Source organism: Eulemur rufifrons, chromosome 18 (assembly GCF_041146395.1).
Source record: "Eulemur rufifrons isolate Redbay chromosome 18, OSU_ERuf_1, whole genome shotgun sequence".
NCBI classification, from domain to species: Eukaryota; Metazoa; Chordata; class Mammalia; order Primates; family Lemuridae; genus Eulemur; species Eulemur rufifrons.
The window spans coordinates 63,880,592-63,908,554 of record NC_091000.1 but is presented as its reverse complement, the minus strand read 5'-3'; the positions used below and the strand labels follow the sequence as shown (position 1 = coordinate 63,908,554).

Below are 27,963 nucleotides of genomic sequence, written 5' to 3'. Positions count from 1 at the left end.
AAAAAAGAGTTTATTTAGAAAGTATCATCGTGTAAACAAATTGTACCACTTTGACTTTCTCTGAATACAAGACTCATGATGCAAAGCTGAAGCAACACTCATAACACTTGTGCTTCTCTAGGAAGTTGGGTGTTTTTTTTTTTTTTTTAACAGAACATCTGTGAATCACACGTGATTAATAAAGATTTCCTTTAAGGCAGAGGTTGGTCAAGACGCTGCTCTGTTATCTTCTGCCTCAGACAGTCTAAGTGGTCTTGTTTCTAAGATTCCCGCCACTCACTGCTGTGGGCCAAGTGTCAGTCAACACCCCCCACCCCCCGGCATGGGGAGCCAAGGGTGTGGGACACAGAGAGGTCACCACGAGAAGTGACTCCGTGGTGGAACGGACAGACACCTATCCTAAAGGAGTTCAGTCCTACCACTGCCTATTCCCAAGGGTGATGGTAAAAGCATTTAATCATGAGGGTGACAATAGTTAGAGGACGCCGCACCAGTGGCTGACAGGGCCATGCATACCAGGACCACAGCAGTCCTGCTGACATCCGTCTTTGGTCTTGACATCAAATGTATCCCACTCTTCATACATCAGAAGGTCGACCTCCGTGAAGGGCGGACAGAGTATAACCTCTAAAAGGACTGCTTCCGCTTGGGGCTGCGGGGTCTCCCTGGTGTCTGGATACTCAGGCCTAGGGAAGCCCATCTGGTCCTGTCACCCCAGGTGGCAAATACAACCAGAATCTTTCTATGAGTTAATGGAATAGTCAGGAGCCTCGTGGACCCTTCTGTGCCTACACTTTCTATGGAAGACATCAAAGCTTCAAGTTCACACGGACTTTGGCTTCCTGTTAACACGATGCACTAACAAAATCTTTCACCCCGTGAGAAACACAAACAGAAGTATCCCTTGAACAATAACTGATTTGACAAGTATTAACACACACGTAAAATTATGGCATCAGCATTATCTTACTCAGGCACATGTCAGAAGTACCGCTGCTTGCGTTATGGCTAACCTCTCCCGACGAGAGAAGTGGCAACAAAAACAGAATCCAGTAGTGGATGTGAAGGTATCTTCCAGATGTGCGTTTTTGTTGCTAAATCTGCTCCAAGCTATGGACCTACCACATTATTAATAAGTCAGTTGTGACCTTCAGATCAGAGGAACGTCAATACCGCCACAAAGCCACCTTTCCAGAACTCGTGGGCAGTTTAAAAACTGTACTTTGAATGATGCTTTCCCCCAAATCACTCCGGAGCCAAAAATAGTCCAGCAATTTGATTTTCCCCAACTCTATTTTAGTCTCAAAGAAAACCATTTAAATTTCATCCAGAGAAGGTTCAAGGGGATGTATCGCCACTGCAAATATTGAGTTTACACAGTGACCATGAGTTACACATTTACTTAGAGAAACAGTGAAGAATCCATAGGGTGTGTTGGCTTAAGAAACACACACACAAAGAAGATACCGCAAGTTTAGTACATTCAGCTTTCTGAATAGCCATCATCTGAGACTCAGCGACGTCTATGTGATTCAACTCCCGCACGCCAGGTGTGGGGGGCCGGGCCGCAGAGGCGACTTCAAGTGGGTTTCTATAGCTCGTCTTTGGCCTGGCCCAAGACAAAGCGGTGTAATGAGTCAAGGTCTCTCCCTCCACTGTGCTCACTGACTTTCTTCCCTCCACGGAAAAGCAACAACGTGGGATAGCCTCGTACCTTAAAAAAAAAAAAAAAAAAGGTACAAAAACCAGTGGTTAGGATCATACACAAATTGCTTTTTAACTCAAACCAGATAAACTTTTACAGTTCCGGCTGGGAAATTATGTGGCTAATTTTTCAAGGTGTACAGATCGTGAAAAAAGGACCAGCTCATTTAGAAAGCAAAGCCATAGGGCTGTGTATTCACTTTTTAATCCAAAATGACATTAAAGATCAGTCTCAGAGGAATGACGTAAAGGATGGCCCAGGGATCTGGTGAAAATGCAGACTGGATTCGGCGGGCCTGGGAGCCTGCATTTCTGACACGCTCCCTGGGGAAGCCCTGCTGGTCTACAGACCCGCGGTGAGAACAAGACCCACAAGGACACACATTCTTCAGCTGCAGCCACCTCTCTCCTCCTTTATGAATGTGAAGGCACAGAAACCAGTGGCATCTGTTAATGGTAAGTAAACCACGTCTGGGGTTACATCTATTCTCAGTCTAATAAGGTCATAAACTTCAGAGGCTCCAAAGATGTTTTAAGAATATAACACAGGAAAACATAAAATCACAAGTCGTCTAGGCCATTAGATTGAGCTCACAGCTTAGAATGGAGGCAACAGTTAACCCAAGCCCGAGACTGGCCTGCGGGCATGGCCCTTTCAGATGGAAGTTTATGTTTGACTGTTTCTTTTATTCAGCCACCATATATATTTTAGAATGCTGGCTTAGGTCTGAAAAATGAGCCATGCAGGGGTTGATGACAAAGGTGACAAGCCAGTTGCTGGCCAATCACTGAGAGTGGCCATGTAGGCGGCTCCAGGGTCTTGACGTTGGGAGTCTCAGTACGCCCAGACAGCAAGGCCCAGACACCCCCAGTGAAATGTGGGCGCTACTAATAAAAGCAGGCAAAGCAGCAGAATGCCTTCCTCAGAGTATCTCTCTTGCTTCTTAAAACAAAACAACTCAAAAGGACAAAGAAAACACGTTGTTGAGAGGATGAGGGCTGAGTGAGTTATCCTGGTTGAGTCCCCAAGACCAAATCACAGCTCCGCTTGAGATCTGCTCCCAATACTTGGAGTCCTCATAATTGTTCTCATCCAAGTATACCCACCGAGTACTTGCTGCAAGTATTCCGTTCAGCCGTGCAGTCTACTTCAGCGATCTTGACCTCCGCCAAACCAGGGAATTCCTTTTTAGCGAGTTCCTCCCAGGTAGGAGCCAAATTCTTACAATGACCACACCTAGGAACAGAACAACAGCCGCTTTGTTGAAGTCTTGGGTCGGGATCATTCACCTACACTTTACTGCCAAGACAAGCCCTGTTTCATCTGTATGAGACAGTCAACAATTGCCTAGAAATTAATATAACATCAAATTCTCCATTGGGTGCCCACTAACTCTTCCTCCTCCTCCCATCCCAAACAAGGAATTCAAAATCAACCCAAGGTAGACTTTTGGGTAACCTGATCGAAGCAAGCCAGTCTGAAAACAAGTTGAGATTTTGAGACCATTTCCGCAATGTGGTGCATCGAGCTAACTGATTATGGTCACACCATGCACAGGAGTGGACGGGAAACAGGACAGACTCCACACAGTGTCTAAAGAATCACTTGAATGCCAAAAACATTTTAGATTTGATTGGTCATGGTCTCAAAATTTCAAAACAACTTCCAGCTTCCTTGACGCTTCAGCAATTTGGTGTGAACGTTGAGGCCACAACTAAGTTTGGTTCAAACCCTCCCTTCCAGCCCTGACTTTAGTCCCTTTCCTTTTCTGTCCCTCCCCCGCTATATGAAAAGCCCCCCTTCAGGAAAAGGGGATCCTCTTTCCTCACACTTGATCTATGTCACTTTAAGTTTTTAAAAAAGCATTATTTACTAACGTTTCTATTTCGTAACAATAAAAACTGCACAGCTTATTCGAGTCGTGTGCTCATTCGCTTTTTACCCCTGCTGTTACGGTTTCCCAGGAAAACCATGGGAGTGTGACAAACTGAAGAGCAAAAGTGACACGTTTATCATGTTTAGATGAAGAATCTAGCACTCTCCTAAACACTCTGCCTTTCCAAATGGATTACTTGTGAAGACAACGTGTTATTCCTATTTTACGGTTGAGGAAACCGAGGTTCAAAGGAATCAAAGACACCCGAGAGTAGTTCACGGGATGGTCTTGGAACCTGTCGTCTTCCCACCCCATCAAGCTGCCTTGGTCTCAAACTATCTGCAACCCATTTATGCTCTGGTCTCCAAGACCACGGGGCACAAAGGTTCAGGTAATCTGGCGACACACGAATGGCTCTACCAGAAAGCTGAGCTCTACTGGATTTCTCTATAACATCATCTAAAAAAAACTGAGGAAAGTTACACCACGATGTTCACTGTTTATGTATTAATAGCTGAAAAAGCAATCTATTTGGAAAAATACACAGATGTCACAAAACTGAAGTTTTGTAAGGCCATCATACTTTGCCTCCATTTTTATGTTTTCTCCAAAGTAGCCTGCACTTTAAAGTAGCCGCCTTCTCTATAAATAATTGTGGAGGCCACTGAACTCTAACATATTTGAATATAGCAGCAGGATAATACTTTCTCATTTCCTACAGCACGATCCATGTGTAAATGTAGTATTAACATGTTCCCAGCATTGAATATGGAGGGTTAGCAAATGAATTGAAAAACATGATGTGACTTAGTACACTAGGACAAAGTAGTTTCTAATTAAACAGCCACTTACCACGGAGCATAAAACTTGACGAAGGTTATTCCTTCTGCAATAGTGTCATCGAAGTTATTTTCAGTGAGCGCCAACACAGTGCCCTTCAGGGGAAGAAAAAGCCACCGTTGAAACATATCCCTTAAAGCAGGGCCAAGCTTTGGCACAGCAGAGAGATGAATCAGTAATTTTTATTTTTTTTAAGAAACAGGATCTCACTCTGTTGCCCAAGCTAGAGGGTAGTGGCCCAATCACAGCTCACTGAAACCTTGAACTCCTGAGCTCAAGCGCTCCTCCTGCCTCATCCTCCCAAGTAGCTGGGAGGTGCTCCCACCATGCTTAGCTAGTTTTTTATTTTTTTATATTTTTTGTAGAGATAGTCTTGCTATGTTGCCCAGGCTGGTTTCAAACTCTTGGCCTCAAGCGATCCTCACATCTTGGCCTCCCGAAGTGTTGGGATTATAGGCGTGAGCCACCACCGCACCCAGCCAGTGAGGTTTTTTAAATGCTGTTATGCATGCTCCAAAGTCACATAAAAATATCTGTACGACTTGCATTTCACAAGCTACACACAAGGGCAGGCTGGCAGCAGCCTCTGAAAGGTAGAGCCTGAGCCTGGGAGACGCTGTGGAAAGGTGGCAGGACACTGCGCAGGTGGGCGCTGTCTCATGGGGGAGGAGGCAGATTGAAAACTCTAGAAGAAACTCCCAGGCCACTGTGCTGCCCCCGCAGTGTCAGGTGTAGCCACCATCTTCCAGGGCTCTGTGGTGCAGACCAGTCACCGTGGGTGCCCCAGGCTTGAGTCTGCACTTCCCCAGCTCGGAACCCCCAAGACACCCACTGCGCAGTCTGCCTGGTGTCTGTCCCAAGCTGCTCGGCCCACTGGCCGCACCGCTCTCCTACCACGCACATCCATGACATGATCCTCTCTATGTAACAGAAGCAATCTAGTCACACAAGCACAGGCAATGGCGCGTTTTACATGGAACACAGTCCCTTCCATTTTTATGTTCAAAGTCAATGTGAAAAATGTTGATAGAAGCTCTGGCTGTTGAATTTAAGGGAGAAGTGCTACGTGGCCGTCTGCTTTAAAGCGATTCTCTCGGACAGTTCTTTACGAAATTCTATGTGTTTCACCAAAACTGGATCTGCGATGCTCTCCTGAGAGCAGGAACAGGGACGATTTATCATGTGGCTGAGTGCACCAGGGCTGCTCACTCTCGTCCGGCATCGAGTAACCTATGTCAGTGACTCGGGGGTGACTCACGGCCCGGCGGGGCCACTGTGGAACACTGCCACCTTTCTTTATGTCCAGAAACATGATGCCCCACTCACTGAAAGACCCACTTACTGGTGGAAAACTCTATTATAAATAGAAGCAGTTCTGTGACAAAAACATCCATAGTATATAATTATACTCAATTTGGGATGACCTTTATAACCACCATGACACATACGCTCCTCTAACATATGTGGTTGTAACAGCTACAAAATCATCTGTTTACTGCTGAAACCAAAGCTTCAACTAACACCCAGGCTGTTCCCGACCTAGAGTCCGACTAAGGACCGGGCAGGGGGCGGGGAGGCCCCTGACTGCCCCTGCGCTGGGACGAGGGGCGGTGGCTCCACTGCTTTTCCCAATTCCAAACAGCTGGGGCTTGGGGGCAATGGCCCCAGTGAGTCCTGTTCTCTAATTACACTGAGGGTTCAAAGTTCCCAGAGAGCAGGGGGACGTTGTCCCCGCCGTGCCCCCAGTGTCGCAGGTAAGAACCCGGCACGCTCTGAGGCATGCTTATGGGAAGTGAAGGAGCAACATGAGGATCCTGCTTTGGAAATCTGTTGACAGGCCTGTGGTTATTAGCTGGGAAATCCAGGCACTGCTTTCCTGGGAAAACACATTATTGCTACCCTTGAATTGTCCCCAGGGTGTTGGCTTCTATCTAAAGGAGATGACACAAGCCTGCTCAGCAACCGTCCCTCCAGCCGAGCTCTACACTCCTGTATGTTAACTGTCCACTGCACTCTGCCTAAATATCCAACGGACCTGAAAATCAGCACCTGGAAAACCAAGCTCACTGCCTTCCTCCCGATCTGGTCCTGCCCCCGTGCTCGGCACCACCTTCCGCCAGACACGCCAGAAATCCGAGACTCCCTGGAGGCCTCCCCACCCCGATCCGGGCCTCAGAACTGCCCCCGTAGACCGGACTCCTCACACGGCCTTCTCCTTCTTTCCACCCCTCGGTCACAGCCTCAGCTCAGAGCTCATGTCTTTCATGGCCTAACACGACAGTTTTCCACCTCCTCCGTACACACTGCCGCCAGCCACCGTCCTACAGCTCCGATCTGCTCAGAACCCTCCAGGCGCTCCCTAACGACACGGGATGAAGTTCCTAATCCTTGGCTGGCCGCCCACGTCCTATATACTTCAGGGCCCTCCTCTCTGGCCCTCAGGGACCCTGCACCACCCCCCCGATCTTCCCACTGCCTGTCCCAGCCCTGCCCACGACACACCGGCTGGGTGGTGCAGCCGTGGCCGTGCCTCCCTCTGCTGCCCGCCCCGCCTGCCCTGCCTGTCCAGCAAACACCGATTCCTCCCTTAGCTCTGCAGGGACACTTCTTGCCCATCTGCCCCCGTCTATCCCCAGCAACCATGACCGGTCCTGCACATGCTTCTGTCACAGCCCGTGACACCTGCTTGTGTGTGTCCTCACTGTCTGCCCCACAGACCCCGTGAGCTTCACAGGCAGGAAACAGGTCTTATTTGGTTTTGTTTCCTGGTGGCCTAGTTCAGGGCCTGCCACGTAACAAGGGTTCGATAAATGCAGAATGAATGAACCTTGCGCTATCTGAACGAATGGAGATAATTATGCCTCCGTACATTAGAGACGCCTAACCAAGGTAAATGTCCCCCAGTGACTGGCCTCTCGGTCCCACTGCAGATGCCCTCTCTGCTCCCCATCTTGCCACGGGGGGGAGTAAAATGACTGGAGCAAGTTACAGAAATGAACAGAAATGGGGCCCAGCGGGCGGCAGCCACGACTTCACAGCCAGCACCACCCACATACCGTCAGCCTCCAAGATGAGGGCATCAAAAACGAGGAATTCTCTAGAATCTTTGACACCACATATTGTCTCGGGATTTGCGTCTATTTCAGGTTTTTAAAAGGAGGCTTCTATGTTTACCCCTCAAAGCATGTAAAGGACGATGAAGAAATGTTTCGTGTGGAAAAGGCAACCGTGGCAGCCAACCATCAGAATGACTCTGTGCTGTGTCCAAACCGTCACCCGTCCACGGTGTTGGAGGAGGACGCCCCCTGTGGGCACTTCCAGCGACCCCGACCGCCGCGGGCACCCACCTTGTCGGCCTCGGGCTCGGCGGCCGGCTCAGGCTCCGGGGCCTCCGCGGGCGCCGCCGTCTCCGGAGCCCCCGTCTCGGTTCTCTGCAGCTGCGACTCCACGTACTCCTTCAGCGACTCCAAGTCCCGCTTCCCTTTGTACTGATCAACCTGTCCGAGACACCGGCCGCACACAAATGCCGCGGAGCGAGCCACAGGTGCTCGGATCGCTGACGCCCCCGCCGCCCCACCCGCCCGGCTGTCCCGGCTGCGCCCGCGAGCTCACGCTCCGGCGCCAAAGTGGAGACCACAAGCCGGACGTGCGGGCTTTGGTGAGAGCTTTACAGCTCCTCTTCCCTTTGGGGGCTACCGGTCGCGGAAGTCTCGGCTGATGGCCGACTGGTGAGCCGCGCCCACCGGGACTGCGAGCAGCGGACCGTCGGCGGGGACGGAGGGACCGAGGGCGGCAGAGCCGCACTACCCGCAAGCGCCAACCCGCTCAAAGGCCCGGAAGGCTTGTGCTCCTGACCACAGCCCGGTCGCCCTGTGACTGCTGAATAACTGCGGTTATCCCAGCAACCGCCCGAGCCACTGAAACATGTCAATGTAGTATAACAAATGACAGTTTTTCTCAACCACCCAAATCTATCAATGAAGAGAAACACATCTGTTCCACTGTACGTGTTCCCCCAAAGCAGGGCCCAAATAATCAGTACTGGCAATTCACTGTACCCACTAAGCCTGCGGTCCCCAACCCCCGGACCTCAGCCTGGTCCTGGTCCGTGGCCTATTAGGAAAAGGGCCGCGTGTCACCGCCTGAGCTCTGTACCGCGCCCCCCCCCTCCCCACCTGCCGCCACGCCACCCCTGCGGTCTATGGGAACACTGTCTTCCACGAAACTGGTCCTGGTGCCAAAAAGGCTGGGGACCACTGCACTAGCCCAGCCCACGGGAGTTAGGAGATGAAACATCCTGTCTCAGTACTAAGAACTGAAGACGCACCTTCTTCCCGTCGCGGAACCAGAGGAGCGTGGGGTAGCCGCGGACCTGGTTTCCCGAGCAGAGCTCATAGTGCTGCGTGCAGTCAACCTGCAAGCAGAGCACAGTCAACTGCGCCGTCAGTTTCTTCGCCAGCCTTCCTGCCAAAGGGACTATCGAACACCTTGTACTTTAAAAAATAGACATCTATTTTTTAAGCAATCCAGAATCTGTAACCATTTCTGCCAGCAAGGTGCAGTATTTAATGACACTTTTCCTAAAAGCTACCCCCTACAGGGAGCAGGGTGAGATTTACTCTAGAGGCAAGATTTATTTTAGCTCAGTTAAAAATGCCAATTTTTAGGAAGCAACATTTTACTTGAGCAAGTTAGGAGCTAGAGTCGGGGACCTGGCCTGATATTTAGAGCGGGGGTTTAGCCTGGCTGTCAGCAGCTGGGACCCCATGTCACAATGCCAGCTTAGAAACACTCTCATGTTCAAACTAATAGAGCTTTAAAATCAAGGGGGAGTAAGTAGTCAGTTTTAAATAGGAACATTTGGCACAAAATAAAGGTAAAAACTGAAAAGATGTCAAGATTGTAATCTGCCCTAATTCTATAAACCTAATTTACCAATTATCACAGCTCTTCCAGTTTTTAATTTCATTTAACTCTTATAAAGACTGTGCCTGCCCAACATTTAAGACCACCTCTTATTCTAAGTCGCTTCTTTTTGACTTTCTATCAGCATTAAAATCAGCAAGGCAGGACCTAAGTACTTTTTCACTATGTCAGCAAAGGAGAGTACAAATATTACTCCAACACATTCGACTGCAGACAAAGCAAGTCAAGTGTGGCACTGAAGTGCAGGGTGCCTCAGCCCGAGGTCTGCGGAGGGGACAAGCATCTTTGAGGGGCCAGTCTAACCCAGACGCATGTGCCCAGGGGTGAAGGACCTCAGTGTGGCCACCCAGGCTTGTGTCTGCTCACGTCTGGGTCTGCTATAGGATCCTCTAAGGACACAAACCAAAATAAATGATCTCCCAAAAAAGTTCATTAAATAAAGTAAGGATATCAGGAATAGGGTAAGATACAAGACAAGAAGATTATTTTATAATTACTTCCATGAAATGCTCAATCAATATGAATACATAACCGTAACACATTAGAACACATTCTTGAAAGTGTTTAACTGGCGACAGTGGAAAATCCATTTAACTAACAACCCCAGTGATTATAACTCACTAAGCATCTGCCCCGCACCGAGCATCGTACTAAGCAGCGTACTTTCATCTTCCCGATGGCCGCATGGTAGATCTCAGCTCGGTTTTGCAAAGAGGGAGACTGAGGCATAGAGAGGTTTTGCCCAAGGTCAGCCAGCCAGGCCTAGCCACCCCCCAAGTTTATGCTTTTGACCATCTCACTGCCCCAGGCAGATCATCCTGTTAACTATCCTTCCTAGACATGCAGATTACTTCTGTATACCCATCAGCCCTGTGGCAAAGTAGAAAAATGAGATTTTTAGGAAAGGAAGTCCACGCGGGCTATCTGGTGGGTGCTGGAAGATGGATGAAAGTAAAAGTGTCTGATGGCCCAGGAGCTGCTCTGGAGTCTGTTCTGTATATTTCCAGAAAATCCAGTTGCACAGAAGTTGTCACACGTCACTTCTGGCTTCTCGCTCTAAGACGGGAAGCGCTGGAAGCACCCAGGCCATGGGGCTCACCACGGAGGAGGGGCCCGCGTGCCTGCAGGAGCACGGGGCCACGGTCCTTTAGGAAAGAGCTCTTGGGTGAGATCAAACGTGGACCGTGTCCAATACGCCCAGTGAACATTCTACAAGGCTCTGCCCTGTATCTTTGCAGACGGGGCCCCAGGGCTGCCAATTCAGAATTGGCCATCTCTTCAAAATAAACAAAGCGGCCAAAGCCATAATTTATCTCTAGACTGTGGAAAAGCCAGCAAAACTCAAAACCAGGCTGCCATCTGTGAAGGTGAAATGAATTATCAAGTGGCACACTAAATGGAATTAATAAATCAAGTTTGCGACTTTGCACACAGAATGAATAATGGGCTACTCTGCTAATTAATCCAGCCCAAAGCAGTCCATTTCCAGTTTAATAAGGGCTTTCACTTACCTTGCCAATCTTGACAGTTTCGGAATGTTCAAGGCCCAGCGCCAGCTGCTCCCAGGTCGGAGCCAGAGCTTTGCAGTGACCACACCATGGAGCGAAGAACTTGATAAAGTGGTCGCCTTTAGTGGAGAGCCAAGGCAGGGAGGGGGAAAAGGCGCTGTGATTTACGTCATACCCAACTAGAGATTTAATTGAATAATCAGATCTTTGTCCTCCTGCTTAGCAAATCTCAGTTCAGTATGACCCCTTTTATTGGTACAAAGGGACTCCCCACCAAATGTGTTTCTGTCTGAGTTCGTAATGATACTCCAAACAAAACCCAATTTGTCATCTTTGATGGACACTCAGGAACCAACTCATCATGTGGAACACTGGCAACAAAGGCAGAGAGTCAGGCACTTATCCTGCCTGTCCTACGGGAACTATACCATTGAATAACCCAGCGATAACCGTGGGCAAATGTCTCTTGCTAAAATAGTGCAGGGCTGCTCGAATTGGAGAATCAGCAGCGGGAACCCGCAGGAATGCACGGACCCAGGACGGTCACAGCTGCCGCATCCCAGACAGACACATTCGGACATTCTGTGCTGCCACCACCAGCCATGAGGTCTTCCCTTGCCCCGCTGAAACTGATTATGTCCCCAGACCCAACGACCAATTCACAGGAAATAGAGAAATCAAAGAATCGTGTAAACCGCACCATTGGGACACAATCAGCCAAGTTCAGACTGTGGGAAGCTCTGTGGGTCCAACCATCCGTGTCCCCGGCGAAGAAGAGGAGAATGTGCGGATGAAAAGGGCCTTAACAGACACACAGATCCCATGACTCGGGTGGGCTCGGGAGGCTGGTGGTTTCCTTCCTTGAGCTGGACGACGGTTACAGGGTGGCTGCTTTACAACCGTTCACTGAGCCCTATATTTGTTTCCTTTATCTGTGTTATATTTTACCATAGAATAGAAGGTTTAAAAAACTAAATATCACCAATATCATCCCCTTAGCTGTGTGGGGGGGAATCAAATCCCCAGAGCATCATCGTTTGGACGTTGAAGATTTTTATCTAGACCATTCTACTCTGACGTCAGGCTGATCCCAAACCAAAATCAGGCAGCGGCCAAGGAGAGAACAGTGCAGCGGGCCGTGAACCGTGGCGCAGCCTCCACGCTGGAGCCCACCACGCCAACACTCCCGGTGCTGCCCATCACTGCAACGATGCATGTGAGGAAAACGCCGACAAGCTTGCTTTAAAAACTCGCCACTGCTGTGCGAGGCTGAAACCACGTCTGTCCAGACAGGTGCGCCGCCAGCCTCGTGCTGTGAGGTGGGGACGGCACCGCCGGGAACCCAGCTGGACACCAGGGGGGAGGGAGCAAGGGCAGAGGGCCACGGCTGCCTTCTGAGGACAGACCCTCACGCAGCAGCACAGCGTGGCATCTACGAGACACAGCCCTGCAGCGGTGCCCGGCTCAGGGAGGGGCCTCGGGCTGCGGGAGCCAGGCTAGGGCAAGGCGATGGGGGAACACATCCCGCACGGAGCGCAAGCCCGTCTCAACGCAGTGAGTCCCCTGTAAGGGAAAACACGCTGAGGTTCCACTGTCAGAGCACTAGCACAGGCGAAAACACAACTTTAATAAAAACGAGAAAGGGCTGAAGGCATCACAGAAAGTCATTTGAGACAGTGTGGCCGGGGGAGGGGCCCCGCTGCCAGCAGGCACAAGTTAGCAGGCCAGATGCAGTTCTTGGCCCTTTCTCACGACGTCTGCAACCCAGCCTTCCAGGGGGCTGAAATCTAGGGGATTTCTCTCCAGGGCAGCATTTGATAACGGGAGCCGGCACGGACCCTGAATGTGCCTTCAAGTCACCGGGTATTGGGCCCAGTTTTCTGAAACGATCTACGTGTGAATAAAGGGAGATGTACATACTATTCACGGTAGAGAACGTACACAGAGCATTGTGATATTTAGGAGACCGCTTTCAAAACATGAGATGTGGTATAGAAAGGTATTTCAAGTAAAAGAATACCTAATTTCATTCATATGTTATAATGGTCCTACTAAATTCTGTTTAAACAGGTAGGAGAAGCTATTGTTTCTGCCTGAGGTCAATAAGTGTAGGATTAACGCTCATATACAGGCACAACTCGGCGACATTGAAGGTTTGGTTCTAGACCATTGCAATATAGAGAATATCGCAATCAAGTGAGTCAGACAAATTTTTGGTTCCCCAGAGCATATCAAAGGCATGTTTACACCATGCTCTAGTCTATTAAGTACGCAATAGCATTGTATCTTAAAAAACAATGTACATAGCTTACTTAAAAAATACTTTATTGATAAAAAATGCTGACATACGGAGTGAGCACATGCTACTGGAAAAATGGCTAGACTGGCTTGACTCGGGTTGCCACAAACCTTCAATCTGTAAACAATGCAGTGTCGGCGAAGTGCAATAAAACAAAGTATGTGAGTAAACACTTTCTTATCCAAGGATGTGCTGTCCAGCTAGTGTGCAAATCAAGTGTGCCTATTCATGATTTATGAGCTACAGATCTCTACACCTAAGGCTTTAGCTTAGCATTAGACCTGGCATTTCTATAAGGACAGAGACAAAAGGAGAAATAACGTTTAAGAAGAGCATTAAACAATGATCCTAAATGGTCCTGGAGAGAGAGACACTTTGTCAGGCCTACTGATGCAGTTACCTAAGAGCCCCGAGTAGCAAGAAGGCCCAGCGAGTCAAGGAGTAACCGTCAGCAGTTCTGTGAAGCGGGCACCCTCCCCTGATGCCCACGAGACTCACCCACCTTACCTTGTGCGACATGCGGCTCAAAGTTGCTCGCTGACAGCTCATACAGCCCCTGCTTGAGCTCAGGGGCTCTGGGCGGTTCTACTGCTGGCTCTGGTGTCTGATGGGGAGAAACAGAACAACGGTCACTGGGTTTGTCCATGAAGGCAAGGTGAAACCCATCAGGGCAGTGACCTGTTTCTGTCTAGAACCTCCTGCAGATGGCCCTCCTCCCCCGACCACCTGGAACCTCTGTGCAACGCTGCTGTGTTAAGCAGCAGGACAGGAGGCTTCGGCAAAAAGCCCCTTGCAAGCCTCACCCTCGGCAAAAGCTCTAGGACTGGGGTTCCAGAACTACTGGGTGACAGCCATCCCCACCCCGAAACCCAATGAAACAAAGCAGACAAAGTGAAGGACAGCCCCTTCCCTGTCCCCTGCTTTGAAATGTATCCTGGGATTTCACATAGAGTACAAACTACAACTCCTGATGGGCTCAATCTGAAGGATTAGTACCTAAAGAAACATGGGTAGCAAGTGGACGAAACTGAGAGTGAGAAAGTGTCAGGTAGCAGGAGGGCCTGGTTATCCTGAATTCACACAAACAGTAGGAAAAACCGCGACAGACTGGGAAAAGCAGATGCCGAGAAGGAAAATTCAGGTGAACAGAAGGCAACAGAGAAAACCACACACTGAGCACGAGCTGCACTTTTAAGAAAGAATATGATTCACGTGACTAAGTGTGGGACAGAAACACACCAAGACGGGGCAAGTGACTTTTTAAAAGATGCTTTGCCAGTCCCCAAGCGACACCAATGTATACCACTACACAGACCACAGTACTACACAATTCTACGTTTCTCAATTTTTGAGGCCCGGTACAGTGGTGGCCTCCAACCAAAGTAACCATAAGTGAAGAAAAGCTAACTGAATCACTGCTTTGCTGCAGACACACGGGTATGTACTACTCAATTTTTATTTGTTCTAATTCCTATTAAAAGGAATATCCAAATTAAGTCATTAAAGGCTTTAAAATAGCTGATAGCTCAAAGCTTTGCAGAGTTGTGATCTCATCATAAATCGCTGTGAGGTTTTCCTTTCTGCTGCTAGCTTGTCAAAACTTTCAGAGTGCTAAGTACCCACACAAAAGAATGCCCGGGAGAACGGCGGCTAAGTGAACAGTCAGTGAGTTCGAATAAAGCGACATAAAACACCATGTGTCGTCCTTCATAAGGCAGTCAAAGGGCTTTCAGTACTAAAATGCTCACGGCACCCAAGGGCACCGTCACTTCCTGTGCTCCTTGGCAGACACAAGAGCAGTCCCCACCATCACGGAACACCACGGTGTATCACAGAAGCGGGCACGGTCTCACTCTGCTGGTGACGGTGCCAGCTGACAGGATTCTTAGGACAGCGATCTGGCAATGCTCATCAGGAGCCACAAAAATGATCTTGCGATTTTTCTTGGCCTCGCGATTTTATGTCTGGGAATCTATATTCTAATAATATCACTCAAAAGGGGGGAGAGTCCTTTACAAAGATATGTTCCTTACAGCACTACTGATGACAGAAAAATTATTAATAACCTAAATATCAACTGACAGAAGAGTCAAATTGTGGCAAATCCACGTGATAAAATAATACAAAATACGACCAAAATAAAGACCATATAATTATATAAAAATCATTAATGAAATATGTTTACGTGATTATAACTGTTCAAGGAAAAAAACACAGAAGCAAACATGGAAATATAAAAATTGGGATAGAATGTAAAAAATTGCAGATTTTCTTTTCTTCGAGTTTAATATTTCCATAACACTGAGGAGAAAATAATCTAAATTTATCCTGTGTATTTGAAAAAGTAATGTATTAAGTTATTTAGGTAGAAATACAGATGAAGAACTTTTTAGAAGGTTTTTGCTTAAAAAGGTAAGCTCAAATTGAAAAGAATTTTTGCTCTGCTGTATAAAGTCTGCATGTTTGACCTTTTCCACATCAAGGCACACTGTCACTGTTGGCAATTATCTGAGACCTCCTGTTGCTGGGAGACACTTCAAATACAGCAGGTAGGTAACTGTGGTTCCAGGGCAGAGAGGCTGGACTGCAGGAGGCCACCCCCCCCGCCCCCCGCCACGCCGGGGAGACAGGCTCCGTCCCTCGGGAGGTCCACGCGGGCCTGGACGTGGCCCCCGGTCCTTACTTTCCTGCACGTGCAGCTGCCCCGTCCCTTCAAGCGAGGTTGGCCCATGAGATGAAGCCTTTCTGCTGTCCCCTGGCTGCTGGTCTCCTGAATTAAGCCATCACAGACAACTGGCTTTTTTGGTGAAAAGTTTATTTTAAAGGTTTATCTGAGGCTATGAAGTTTACCTCTCTGAAATTGGTTTCCACCCACCTAATACCTACCACCCCACCCCCTGCCCCCCAGAACATTTTCACAAAGGAAATAATGTGAAGTTTAAATCTATATGAAAGTTACACCTGCCCATCCAGCTTTCTTGCTGTGATGAAGATGCAAATTCACCCTCTGAGAGGTTTGTGGTTTTCCCTGTCACCTAAAATTAGATAAGTCTCCGGTTCAACACCATACACCCTGCCCAGCATTTCCCCCTGGACCATCAGAGAGTTTTAAGACGTGAGGTGTGGAGCACTGAAGCAGCAGCCAAGCTTCTGATTAGCTGTGACACCCACAGAGAACATGGGACCGAAACGAGAACCACACGCACACCCTGGGAAATGACACCAACAGGCTCAGAGCTCCAAGACTGCTCAGATGGCAAACGACCCCCTACCCCTTCCAACCAGTGGACGCCAAGCTGATACAGCAAAGCAGTCTTAGTGAACTGCTGAATTGGAATTACACTCAAAGACTTCAGACGCTCCTTCGAGTTCATCAGAAACGCGGAGTGCAGGAACATGGGCCACCCCTCCCGTTCCCTCCAACCAGCGGCACAGGCCACCAGACTGCACCCCGGCCTCTGGGGGCCTGAGGATGCCACGTTCATCCAAAAGCACCACCCACAAATGGACACTTGACCACTGATTTATGATCACAATGATTTATAACAAAATGAAGACTCAACATCAACTGGGAGAGGGAAAATTGTAAATTTTTCCTATGACATTCTTACAGTGTCCGCAATCTCCTGATACTACCCTTAGTACAGGAGAGTGCATTGAGACCCTGAGAGTATTAACCGTGTTCAATGACGTTATCAGCAACGCCAGTGAGGCCTTCCGCACGGAGGACTAAGGGGAAAGGAAAGATCCAGGCTATGGCAAGGCTAGTGAGGGTCGGGCAGAGCCAGGAAGCTGCGGGTGGAGGAGGACAAAGGTCCGGAAGATGGGAGGACGTGCCAGAGTGGCCTGGACTGGGTACTCTGGCCTGGGCCTGACCCCAGGGGGTCAAGAAGTCAATCTCGGGTGCTGGGGAGCTGTCAACCGTGTCACAGTGAGGGGGGGACCTGGCGATGTTGAAAGCAGCAAGTGCTCATCTGAGACGGCACACGGAAACATTTGCAAATGGCGCTCGCTGAGGCCTGACTGTAGCCAAAAATGGGCAGGAGGCAGCGGGGACAAAGTGGACAAAATGGTGGTAACTCTTGAAGCTGGGAGTTCATTAGACTCCTCTCTCCTTTCATGCATGTTTGACTACTTTCATAAGAAAAAGTTTTTTAAAAAGTTAGTCTTTACTTACAATATCAACAAGCTCTAAAAAAGTAAAGAGCTGCTTTAAAATGGCAGCCTTAATAGTTCACCTCACTGGCCTCTGCCCAGTTGCACATGACCCCAAAAATGAGGCAAGGAAGGCGGGGGAGGTGCTCACCGCGGGCTCCTCATTCAGCGTCTGCAGCATCCAGTTTTCCAGCGTCTGGAAGTCCCGAGGACCCTGGTACTTCACGGCTTCTTGGCCAGGCTTGAAAAACTTTAAGCTGCAAGAAAAACAAAGCAGCAGACAGAGCAAAATGTTAAAGCCCTTCCAACTCCTCCGAGTTGGGAGCACTGTCTTATCAGGGAGCAAAGTCATTTAGCGAAACAATCAGAAAATGAGCTGTCAAGGAGCTGCAGCCAGGCACATATCTGCCACTGGCTGATAAAACCTGAAAGGGAAACAAAAATAATGCTCTAGGAGATAATAAATTCACTTCATCCTAAACTTTTAGACGATTCTTATTTTATTCAAGGAAAATAAATTCGAGGTGAAAACTTCCAGCCTCCCACTGTGACCTAAACCCCAAGTTGCATGTGTTCAGTGCTCGTTTATAGAACCCTCGGGCTTTTCCCTGCTCTGTGTGTGTGTGTGTGTGTGTGTGTATTTAAAAAGACTGTGGCAGATACAGCATTGTTTTGCAACAAATGCATCCTTCTAGGCTATGCTGGCAGGTATTTGACGCTTACAAAGCATGAATATCCTTACTGTGAGAATTCAAGTTTCTAACTAAACACATCCTTGACATTGGCTGATGTAGCCCTTCACTTCCCCACAGAGAAAGACTCTTCTTTTTGCTCTGCATGTCGGCCTCTGAAGGAATCTGCAGAGAGGATACACGAGCAGTTCCTTTAATAGCGGGCAAAAGACGTGATCAGAAGATGAAACTAACACTCCTAGTTCCTGGGTCACCCACTGGTCATGGGAAAACAGGCTCTAGATAAAAACTTAATAAAAAGTATCAAGGATAGGGAAAAACATGGCTATTGACACAAGAAAAAAGCAATACAGACTGGTATTTGTTAGCAAGCCTATTCATCTAAAACACCCCTAACACCTCTATAGCACGGATGTGGATTTTGGGAGTAGATGCCCAATATACAGTATCAGAATTGTAAGCAGCCAAGATATGTAGAAATTACATTTGAAGGTTTGAACAGTGTCTTAGTTCAACAACTATAACAGAATACCACAGACTGGCGGCTTATGAGCAGAAATTTATTTCTCATAGTTTTGGAGACTGGGAAGTCCAAGTTCAAGATGCCAGCAGAGGCAGTGTCTGGTAAGGGTTTCCTGGCTCATAGATGATGCCTTCTCGCTGAGTCCTTGCATGGCAGAAGGGGCCGGAGAGCTCTCTAGGGCCTCTTTTATAAGGTGCCTACTCCCACTCATGAGGGTCCCACCTCCTGATACCATCACCTGGGAGATTATGATTTTAACAAATGAATTTTGGGGGATACAAATATTCAGTCCATAAAAAATAGCCAACTCTCCTTAAAATGAGGTCTCATAGCTATATGAGAAAACCAGTACCTTGGCTAGATTAGGCATTTAAATTAAAATGGGTACATTAGCTTTACCCAGAACCTGCCCACGTCTGAGATTCTGCCTTAATAAACTCACAGAGCCCAGGGATAGAACTGGAGCTTCCGCTACAAACCTTCCAGTCGGTCTGGGCCATCTGACTTCTCACTGCCACTGGAGGTGATGGAGATGGGGCCACCGGGTACAAGCCCCAAATGCAGCCCCAGACTTTTCCACTATTACCAAACCTCCACAAGGGCATGTGTATCTCCTGGAGATTTGTTTCTCTTTCAAGGAGACTGCAGGGGAAAAAGTCCTCACTTAGGTGTCACTGTGGAAAACAGCAAGATGAACGTTCTACTACTACAGACAGTGTCTGTCACAGGTTAAATTGTGTTCCCCAAAACAGATCTGTGTGGTCCGAACCCCCAACCTCAGAGTGTGACCTTATTTAGAAATAGGGTCTTTACAGAAGTAATCAAGTTAAAATGCGGTCCATTAGGCCCGGCCCTAATCCAGTGTGGCTGGTGTCCTTAGAAGAAGGGGAAATTTGGACAGAGAAACACGCGTGCAGGGAGGAGGCCACGTGAAGACAGAGGATTGGGGTGATGCATCTGTTAGCCAGGGACGCCAAAGGTCGCCCACACACTATCTGGAGCCAGGAAAAGGCAAAGGATTCCCCTACAGGTTGCGGGGGGAGCACGGCCCTGCCGACTCCTTGATTTCAGACTTCCAGCCTCCAGGTCTGTGGGAAGACACATTTCTGCTGTCCTCAGCCCTCAGGTGTGTGGTGCTCGGTTACAGCAGCCCTAATAAAATACTGGGGTTTCCCTCCTTCAGTCCCGCCTGCTCACGGCTTCCCAGACGTAACGATTCTTTGCTGGCTCGACCGGAAGACCTCCAAACATTTTCCTGAGCACAGGTGGCCATCTCTGGAGGCTACCAGAGCTCACACCCCCTCCCTCTCCAATCCTTTGCTCCAATTAAACTTGCGGGCAAAACCCTGTGATGGTTAAAAAAAAAAAAAAAAAAAAAGAAAAGAAAAAATAAACTTGCTGGCAAAGAATGAAAGAAAAGGTGATATACGGGTGCACACCCCGGCTCAGGCATTTACAGTTGTCATCTGATTCAGGTCTCGCCCCAACTCCATTTGATGGGCACTGTTTTAGAGGAATAAAAGCTCACACGAATAAATCTACGATTGCCCCAATGGGACCACATTTTATACACACACTCCACTGCCTGTGTTCTATGGGAAAATATGTTCCTGGGAACTTCCGCAGGGCTGTGACGGTCACAGAGGTTCCTTCCCATCCCATGTCCAGAGTAGTGTGAGCTCATTTTTGTTTTATTATTTATTTTTATTTATTTATTTTTAGATAGGGTCTCACTCTGTTGCCCAGGCTAGAGTGCAGTGGGCCGATCCTAGCTCACTGTAACCTCGACCTCCTGAGCTCAAGCAATCCTCTCGCCTCAGCCTCCCGAGTAGCTAGGGCACACACTGCCACACTTGGCTAATTTTTTTTATTTTGTAGAGTTGGGGTCTCACTATGTTGCCCAGGCTGGTCTCAAACTCCTGGGGTCAAGCAATTCTCCTGCCTTGGCCTCCCAAAACGCTGGATCATAGGCGTGAGTCACCACACTTGGCCTCATTTTCATTCTTTTTAACAACACAAAACCAGTGCATGGTTTACTTGGAGAGACCAGATCTTCTACTTAAAAATCAGGACACATGATTCAGCATGGATCTTTTTAAGTTTGTGAATATCACCCACGGAGTAACTGATGTTGCAGCCAGATAGTTGTTACGGCCAGGTCCAGGTGGAACCCTTCGCTTCCCTCTCTGAAGCTCCATGACCAGTGCCCTTCACAGCCCTAGCAGAGCTCCCATTTCGCCTTCTCTGTGACATGGTTTATGGCACACACAGCCACAGAAAGTCAGCAGTTTAAGAGTGGAAAGACAGCACAGCCAGCCCATCTCTGTTGCCCCTGAATTTGAAAGTAACAGACTCTGAGGAGGTGAGCAATTTCCTCCTTATCCTACTACGCACCACCTGCTTCCTTGTGACACTCTTGCTCCATACTGTGACGCATACATAGGACAGTGAATGCCTGCATATAAGTACACATAAAATAGTAGAAAATTTTATCCCCATTGATCTGATTTGACGAGGACCTGAATTATGGCACTTATGTTAGCAAGCAGCCACCAAAGACCAACAGTTCCAGGATCCTTTACGGAAATGCCAAATTTCCAAATGGTAGGGGAAACCCTAACATTTATTGGATGTGCTCAGATTGGTGTTTGCACACATGCTTTTCCATGTAACTCCTACGACAATGTTACGAGGGGTGGGTGGGTATCACCCTGCTACTCAGACTCAGAAGGCGAAGGACACAGCCAGAGCCGCACGGTAAGGAAATGGGGGAGCTGAGATTTAATCGTGGCTTCTAGGTTCCAGCCCTGGGTTCCCTCCACTGTTCCACAACGCGCCTCAGGTCTGAATATAAGCTCTGATTTTATGCTTAACTGATGGCCCCCTACATTACCCAATTAATAATGAATTATATGGAACTGACTGCATTCCTCAATTGATAAATATTTAGTGAGTTGCAGTGGCCAACACCACCCCCGCAGGCCCCAGGCCCCCACTGAAAATAACAGTTTCCCTTTTTCAGGAAACTGCTTTTCCCTCCAACACTTGCCACGGGGTCTGAATGGGGATGCGTCTTCCTTCAAGCTCCTGCCTCCCCGGCCACAATGACCATTCCCAGAATGGACACTTTGTCCAAGCAGGGCCCTGCTCATGGTCTCCCAGATGTAACGATTCTTTACTGGCTCAACACGAAGACCTCAAAACGTGTTCCTGAGCACAGCCGGCCGTCTCCAGAGGCTACAGGAGGAGCCCACACGCCCTCCTCCGAGTCCTTCCCAGGGACAGAGATGCATAGCTAGAAAGTCAGGTCACCTCCAGGGAGGCGCAGCAGAAACAGACCCCCAAAGCCCGGATCTGAGACTCAAAGTTTCCTCCACGGCCTTTTAATTAATCCCCTTTTGTTTAATATGCCAGTTTCAATTTCTGTTTCTTATAACCAAAAAATCTCTTAGCTGTCAAGGGAGTAAGTAGCATTGCTTGTCAGAACCGCTGTACTCTGGTTGGTTACCTTCCTTCCAACAGAGACAGCCCTTGTCGCATGGGAAATAACTCTAGGAAGGGTGTTTGGGAATAAGAGTCACCAAAAAAATCAAATCAAAGTTGATGATGAAGTCTGTGCACATACGGGTGAACAGCAAATGTGGTGGGATCTCACGCAGACCACCATTTTTGTCTCACAAACACATTTTTTTATAAACAGGAAAACCCAACACTGATTAATTAAAGGCTTTTTCCAAACACAATACAAAAGGCATCTAAAATAGCCACAGGATTAAATATAATTTTTTCCCAAGAAATGCCTGCTTAAATTTAGCATCTCCTCACTCCTCAGAACTGCAAAGGAGGTTACCAAAAGTTTAACTTGGACTTTCTGTGGCAGCACGTAGCCGGGAACAACCTGGGGGCGCGCACCCTTCCTTCCGACTTACGTGGGGTATCCTCGCACCCCCTGGGCGGAGCACACGTCCGAGTTGGCCGTGCAGTCCACCTTCGCCACGTAGACCTTGGCGTCTTCCATGCTGTTATACTTGTCTCCCAGGTCATTCCAAGTCGGCTGCAGCCGCTGGCAGTGGCCACACCTGCAAGAAGGGAAGAGGAACAAGCACACTGAGTAACGAGCGCACCAGGTCATGGGGTGTCCAGCCCCCAGTTTTAGCCCTGTCCACAGGGCAACGGGGCTCTCGACCCTTTTAACACCAAAGCAGACGACAGCTCGCACCTGCTCTGGGAATTCACTCCCCTGCTTAAACCCGGTCACAGTCGCCACGTTGTTCTCAGTATCAGAACAATGTCCTAGAACCCCCTCAGTCGGGCCCCTGCTGACCTCCCACTTGACCTCTGTACCAGAACTCACCCTCCTTCCCTGGTGGCCCACTCCTGGGCCCAACTGCAGTATCTGCAGTTTTCTGGAAGGACTTGGGCCTGGCTTGGTCCTGGGACTCGGACACACTCAGATACTTCCTCCCTCAACCCCACCTGGCTGATGCCTATCTGCCCAGGTTTAGTTTGGGTGTCCCTCCCCCCAGCACATCTGCCCTGACCCCCCAGGCTGTTTGGTGCCAATTCTCTTCTCCTCCCCTTCTGGAAAGCTCCCCATCCTGGATCACAGCTTAGCGCTCCTACTGTAATTGCTTCTTGATAAGTCAGGTCTCCTCTACTATACAACCAAATATCCACAAATGCAAGGCAACCTCAAAATTAAATCAACTCTGCATTTTCCCCAATGGGAAGCTAAAAAAAAAAAAAAAGTCTGTGACCACTCAAACTTTTAGGGTTTATATAATCAAATATCTATTTATAATATTAATTATATGAATGTAGTTATATGTGAATATTTTGAAATCACCTATCATTTAAAATATGTTAATTAGGATTATTGCTTCGTGTCGCTCTTCAAATTTCATGGTAGCATCAGCGTCTGTCCCAGCACTAGATCTGCTCTCGGAGTTGCACAGCGCTGACCATCTTCCTGCGTTGTCTCAGCCGTCTGCAGTGCCGTACTTGAATTTTATGTGAGACAACACTGAAAACTTTACCCAAGTTTCAAGTACTACTCCATAGCATTGTGGCACATGGGTTTGTTTGTTTTTTCATTTATCTGGTAAGTGCACATTGATGTCTACAATGTAACCACCTGTTGTATTTTTTTTAAGGTTCTTTGCCAAAAAAAAAAAAAAAAAAAAAACCCACTTACTTTCAAAAACACCCAACATGTATAATTGTGAGTGCTCCCTAAAAATAATTTCTCAATGAAATCTCTGTTGAAGCTCTTTCTTTTCTTTTCTGGCAGATGACCTCAAAAATAAGCATTTATAGGCAGCACTAAAAAGGTTAGCTTCAAGCTAATGTGTCTTCCCTAAGCAGCACTTCCTTGGCCAGCTAACAGAAACACTGCTCTATAAGACACTCACATACAGTATGATTCCCTCTTTTCTGGAAGATAATTGGGAGGGAAAACCCAGCGTCGTATTTAAGAACACACGGTATAAGTGCCAAGGAGGCAAGCACTTCTTGTCCTCTCTGCTGCTGTGCTGTCTCATGCACGTGCTTGGCACACACCAAGTGCCTGGCAATTTCTTAGGTGAATGAATGACAAAAAACACGGTGAAGCTGCATGCGTGGATTTAACTTCCGTAGATTCAACAAAGTGAGCTTGGCAAAAGGGGGAAAAAGCACATAACAAGAATTTTAAAAAAGCCAAGTCCCACAGAACCCTGAAGTGTGCACACGATGGGAGATGTGAATTTTTGTTCCTTGGCTGGCCTCAGTTCCAGCATGCTCCTTCTCAAGGCGTGGGCATCTTACCACATCAAGTGTGGCCCTCTGTCTAAAGACACAGATTTGAGAACCAGTCCACCTGATGCATAACCAAAGAGGCCACGAAAGCCAGAGGAAATGGTGGCAGTGAGGACTGACTGTGGGGCGGTCTCCAACAAAGCACCTTCCTAAGGCATTTTCAAGGGCAGTTCTGATCCTAGGGGAATTTGGTCAGATATGCTCATTCTAAAACTTTAAAACTGCTCTGTATCCTTGACAAATTTTCTTGTGAAACCACGAGACTAGATTAAGAATGAGAATAAAGAATGCCCGTCATGCATTAAATCAAACCTGACCATCCAGGACTGTCACCGAGCTGGGCGTGTCAGTTTCCTTACCCCTCATTGGGATGGATCCACAGGTGCCACCCAGTTGGCCCCTCTCAGTGGGGGCCCTTACAGCTACAGCATGCACCTCTGAGATGCCCAGCTGCATTCTGAAGGTAGCCTGTGGCTGAGTAACAGAGCAAAGCCACCTGGGCCAAATCTTGACCTCGCTGTCACCAGGTTCAGGGTGAACCACAACCTGGCCATAGAGAAGCCGTGACCTGATGTTGGCACAAAATCTACAGCAGTAGGACAACCCTATTGCTGCCAAGTTCAGAGCAAAAACATACAGATCGATGTTACACGGGGCCTCAGTCCCGAAATCACAAGTGAGCTTCAAGCACTGCACAGCAGCTGGCACTGAGCTCCCAAAGCTCAGCTCACAACTACTCTGGGACCTCACTCCCCTGCTCGGACCTCTCCACAGTCGCCACCTTGTTCTCAGCACTAGATCTCAGCATTGAACTTAGCAAGGCCTTGTTCCAGAGCCTCCTGGGTTGAGCCCTGCTGACCTCCCATTTGACCTCTGTGCCCGAACTCACCCTCCTTCCCTGGTGGCCTCTCCTGAGCCCTACAGCTTTATCTGCAGCTTTCTGAAAGGGGCCCCTTAAAATCTAACTTGTAAAACCATCTCAGAAACCCACACAACTCTGTTTAAATATTCGTAGTAGACTACTAAGAAGCAAACAAATAAAAACTTAAAACAGTTACATTTTCTGGGAGCATCCACCTAAATGTCTAGAAGCCACATATGTAATATAATGGAAAAGGAACGTACTGAATACCACGTGCTCAGACTTGCCAGCCTTTCCTCTCACTCAGCACAGCTGAGATTTACCACAGATGCTCCAAAATTTAAACCCCATGGGCACTGCAGGCACTTGCTACACCTACATGTCAATTTTTCTTTAAAAAAATAAAGAAAGAAAAAAGAACACCCAAAGACAGATTTATTCCACTGAAATGGGCTTCAAGTAAGTAGTATATTTAACTGGAATAGTTCTGAGACTACTTTTGCACAGAGTAACTATTAATATTGACTGATTGTTTTGTGCTAAAAAGTATTTTGATACTATTGGTAGTACTAAAAATTCAAGTTTGGGAATTTGAAACACAATGTACTCCTTACATACATTGTTAATAAATGATGGCTATGACCCAGACTGGCCAAAAAAGGCAACTTAACTCCAAATGAGCTGAAACACAGCAAGAGCCTGAATATGAGGCACAAAGAAAAAGATTTCTCTTACTTTGAAAGGCACATTTCTGAATAGGCCACTTTTCTTAGGTACCTTTTCTCTATTCCTTCTCACTATACATCCTTTTCCCAAATGAGCTTCTCCTAAGCCCTGGGGAAGAATACCAAATTCTGCACTGGGCACATCCAGGCCATTCCAACATCTCAAAGTGTTTTGTGCCCTAAAATTATGGTTTTCTGCTCTGGCCTACGAGAACTTCCCTTCCTCAGGGCACCCAGGCCCTGGCAGGAAAACACTGCATATGCCTGTGTGAGTGACAGGGAGCCCTTCCCATGGAATAATTCTCAGGGTACGGGGTCTCTTGGGTTGGCAGCGAGGCCCACACCAAAGCCCCACCCAGAGAACCAAAGCAGGTGGTTATCATCTGTTTAATGGGGTGACTTTTCCCATCTCACATTTTACAAATGACCTGGCCCCAAGGGAGCGGAGGGGAGGGGTGACAGATTACAGCCCTGAGTTGAGAGCATGGGCTCCGTGGCCCAGAGCAGAGCTCACATCCACTCCAAGCTTCGGAGGGGTCGCCAGAATTCGCACCAGTCTCGGCTTCCCGGGGTCCCTGGGCCATTCCTTCCTACTCCCCAAAGCACGCACAAAGTGGGAAGTCACGCCTTCCCGAGTTCCTACTTTTTCAATTAAACCCTCACGAAGGGGATACGCGTCCACAGCCGACCCCTGTCGCTAGCGGCCGGCAGGAAGGGCCCTCCCGCGAGCGCACGTGGCCCACCGCTCCCGGCCCACTGGCGGGCCGCCGCGTCCGGCCGGCACAGGAAGTTTGGGGCGTGGGGCAGGGGACCGCCGGGGTGACGTCTGGGGTCCCAGCTGCCAGAAAGGGCGACGACCCCTCCTTCCCTCCCCTCCCTCGGTTCCAAGGGAGGAGCGGGGAGAGCTCGGGGGCGCGGGGCAGGGGCGGCCTTTTCCCGGCTCTCTCCTCGGGGACCGCCCCTCCTCCTGCACCGCCCCGGCCGCCCAGCGCCACGTCAGCCCGAGCGCCCGGCCCGCGGCACCCACGCCCCCCGGCCCCGCGCCCAGGAGCCCCCCGCGCCCACGCGCCCCTCGGCCGGGAGCCCCGCGCCCGCAGCGCCCACGCCCCCGGCCCCGACCCCGACCCGGACCCCGCAGTGTCTACGCGCCCCCGGCCCCGACTCAGAGCACGCAGTGTCTACGCGCCCCCGGCCCCGCGGAGCCCACCCGCCCCGGCTCCCGGCGCGCAGAGTGCGGGGCCGACCCGGCCTGCGCCGTCAGTTACCAGGGCGCGAAGAACATGACGAAGTGCGCGGCGCTCTGGATCCCGTGCGTGAACATGTCGGCCGTGTACAGGTGCTTGGCGTGCGGGTCCTGCCCGTCCGCCGCCGCCTCCTCGGCCTCCCCGGCCCCGGCGCCCCAGCGCCCGCCGCCGCCGTGGCCCAGCAGCAGCAGCAGCAGCGCGGCCAGGGCCGGCGGCCGGGCCCACGGCGGGAGGAGGCGTCCTGGGCGCGCGGGCATCGCGGCGGGGCTGGGCGCGCTCTCGCCGCGGCCGCAGGTCCCCTCCACGCCGCCACCTCCCACTGCCCGCCCCGCGCCCCGCCCCGGAGAGGCCGCGCCCCTTCCTCTCCCGCCCCCGCCGGCGCGCGCCCGCCCTCCGCGTCCCGCTGCGCTCCCCTGCCCGGCCGGAGTCCGCGCACCGGCTGGGAAGGGAGCGAGCGAGGGGACCGAGCCTCTAGATCCTTCACCGCGCGGCCTCCAGCACGGCTGGTTCGCCTAAACCCCGTAGGGGGCCCGTGCACCTGCCCAGACCCAGGCCCCTGACCGGCCTTTTTCTCAGCCCGACCGTGAGCACCGACGAAGGAACAAGAGGCCAGGCAGGGAAGCCACAGAGGGGACTGTCGGCCTCGGTTAATCTCAGCACACACAGACACCCTGAGATTTCAGGCCAAAGGAAGAAAAGAGCTGCTGCTGTCAGCAGAATTTAGGAAATCGGGCAAAAGCGGCTGGGGTTTACACCTGAGTGAGTCAGATACTTGGCCAGACCTCAACTGCGATTCTGGGCCTGGGCTCGGA

At 49.5% G+C, this 27,963-nt stretch overlaps 1 protein-coding gene across 1 annotated transcript; it reads right to left on the bottom strand.

Annotated features, from left to right (window-relative positions):
• Nucleotides 1-20: 20 nt before the first annotated feature.
• Nucleotides 21-27,408, bottom strand: TXNDC5 (thioredoxin domain containing 5). Its single transcript, XM_069493143.1, has 10 exons — nucleotides 27,173-27,408; nucleotides 22,454-22,603; nucleotides 17,461-17,566; nucleotides 13,662-13,758; nucleotides 10,859-10,974; nucleotides 8,749-8,835; nucleotides 7,769-7,918; nucleotides 4,434-4,516; nucleotides 2,812-2,941; nucleotides 21-1,714 (listed from the first exon to the last, which is right to left on the bottom strand). Exons 1-10 carry the CDS (start codon nucleotides 27,406-27,408, stop codon nucleotides 1,592-1,594), a joined length of 1,278 nt encoding a protein of 425 aa, XP_069349244.1. The 3' UTR covers nucleotides 21-1,591.
• Between the last annotated feature and the right edge of the window lie 555 nt (nucleotides 27,409-27,963).

What these genes read in the sequence shown, in the direction of transcription:
- TXNDC5 (XM_069493143.1), bottom strand. Translation starts at nt 27,408, where the DNA reads ATGCCCGCGCGCCCAGGACGCCTCCTCCCGCCGTGGGCCCGGCCGCCG. An exon ending in GGGGTGCGAGGATACCCCAC is followed by an intron (nt 17,567 to 22,453) that starts GTAAGTCGGAAG and finishes TTTTTCTTGCAG; the next exon opens with CTTAAAGTTTTTCAAGCCTG. An exon ending in AAACTGTCAAGATTGGCAAG is followed by an intron (nt 8,836 to 10,858) that starts GTAAGTGAAAGC and finishes CTCTGCTTGCAG; the next exon opens with GTTGACTGCACGCAGCACTA.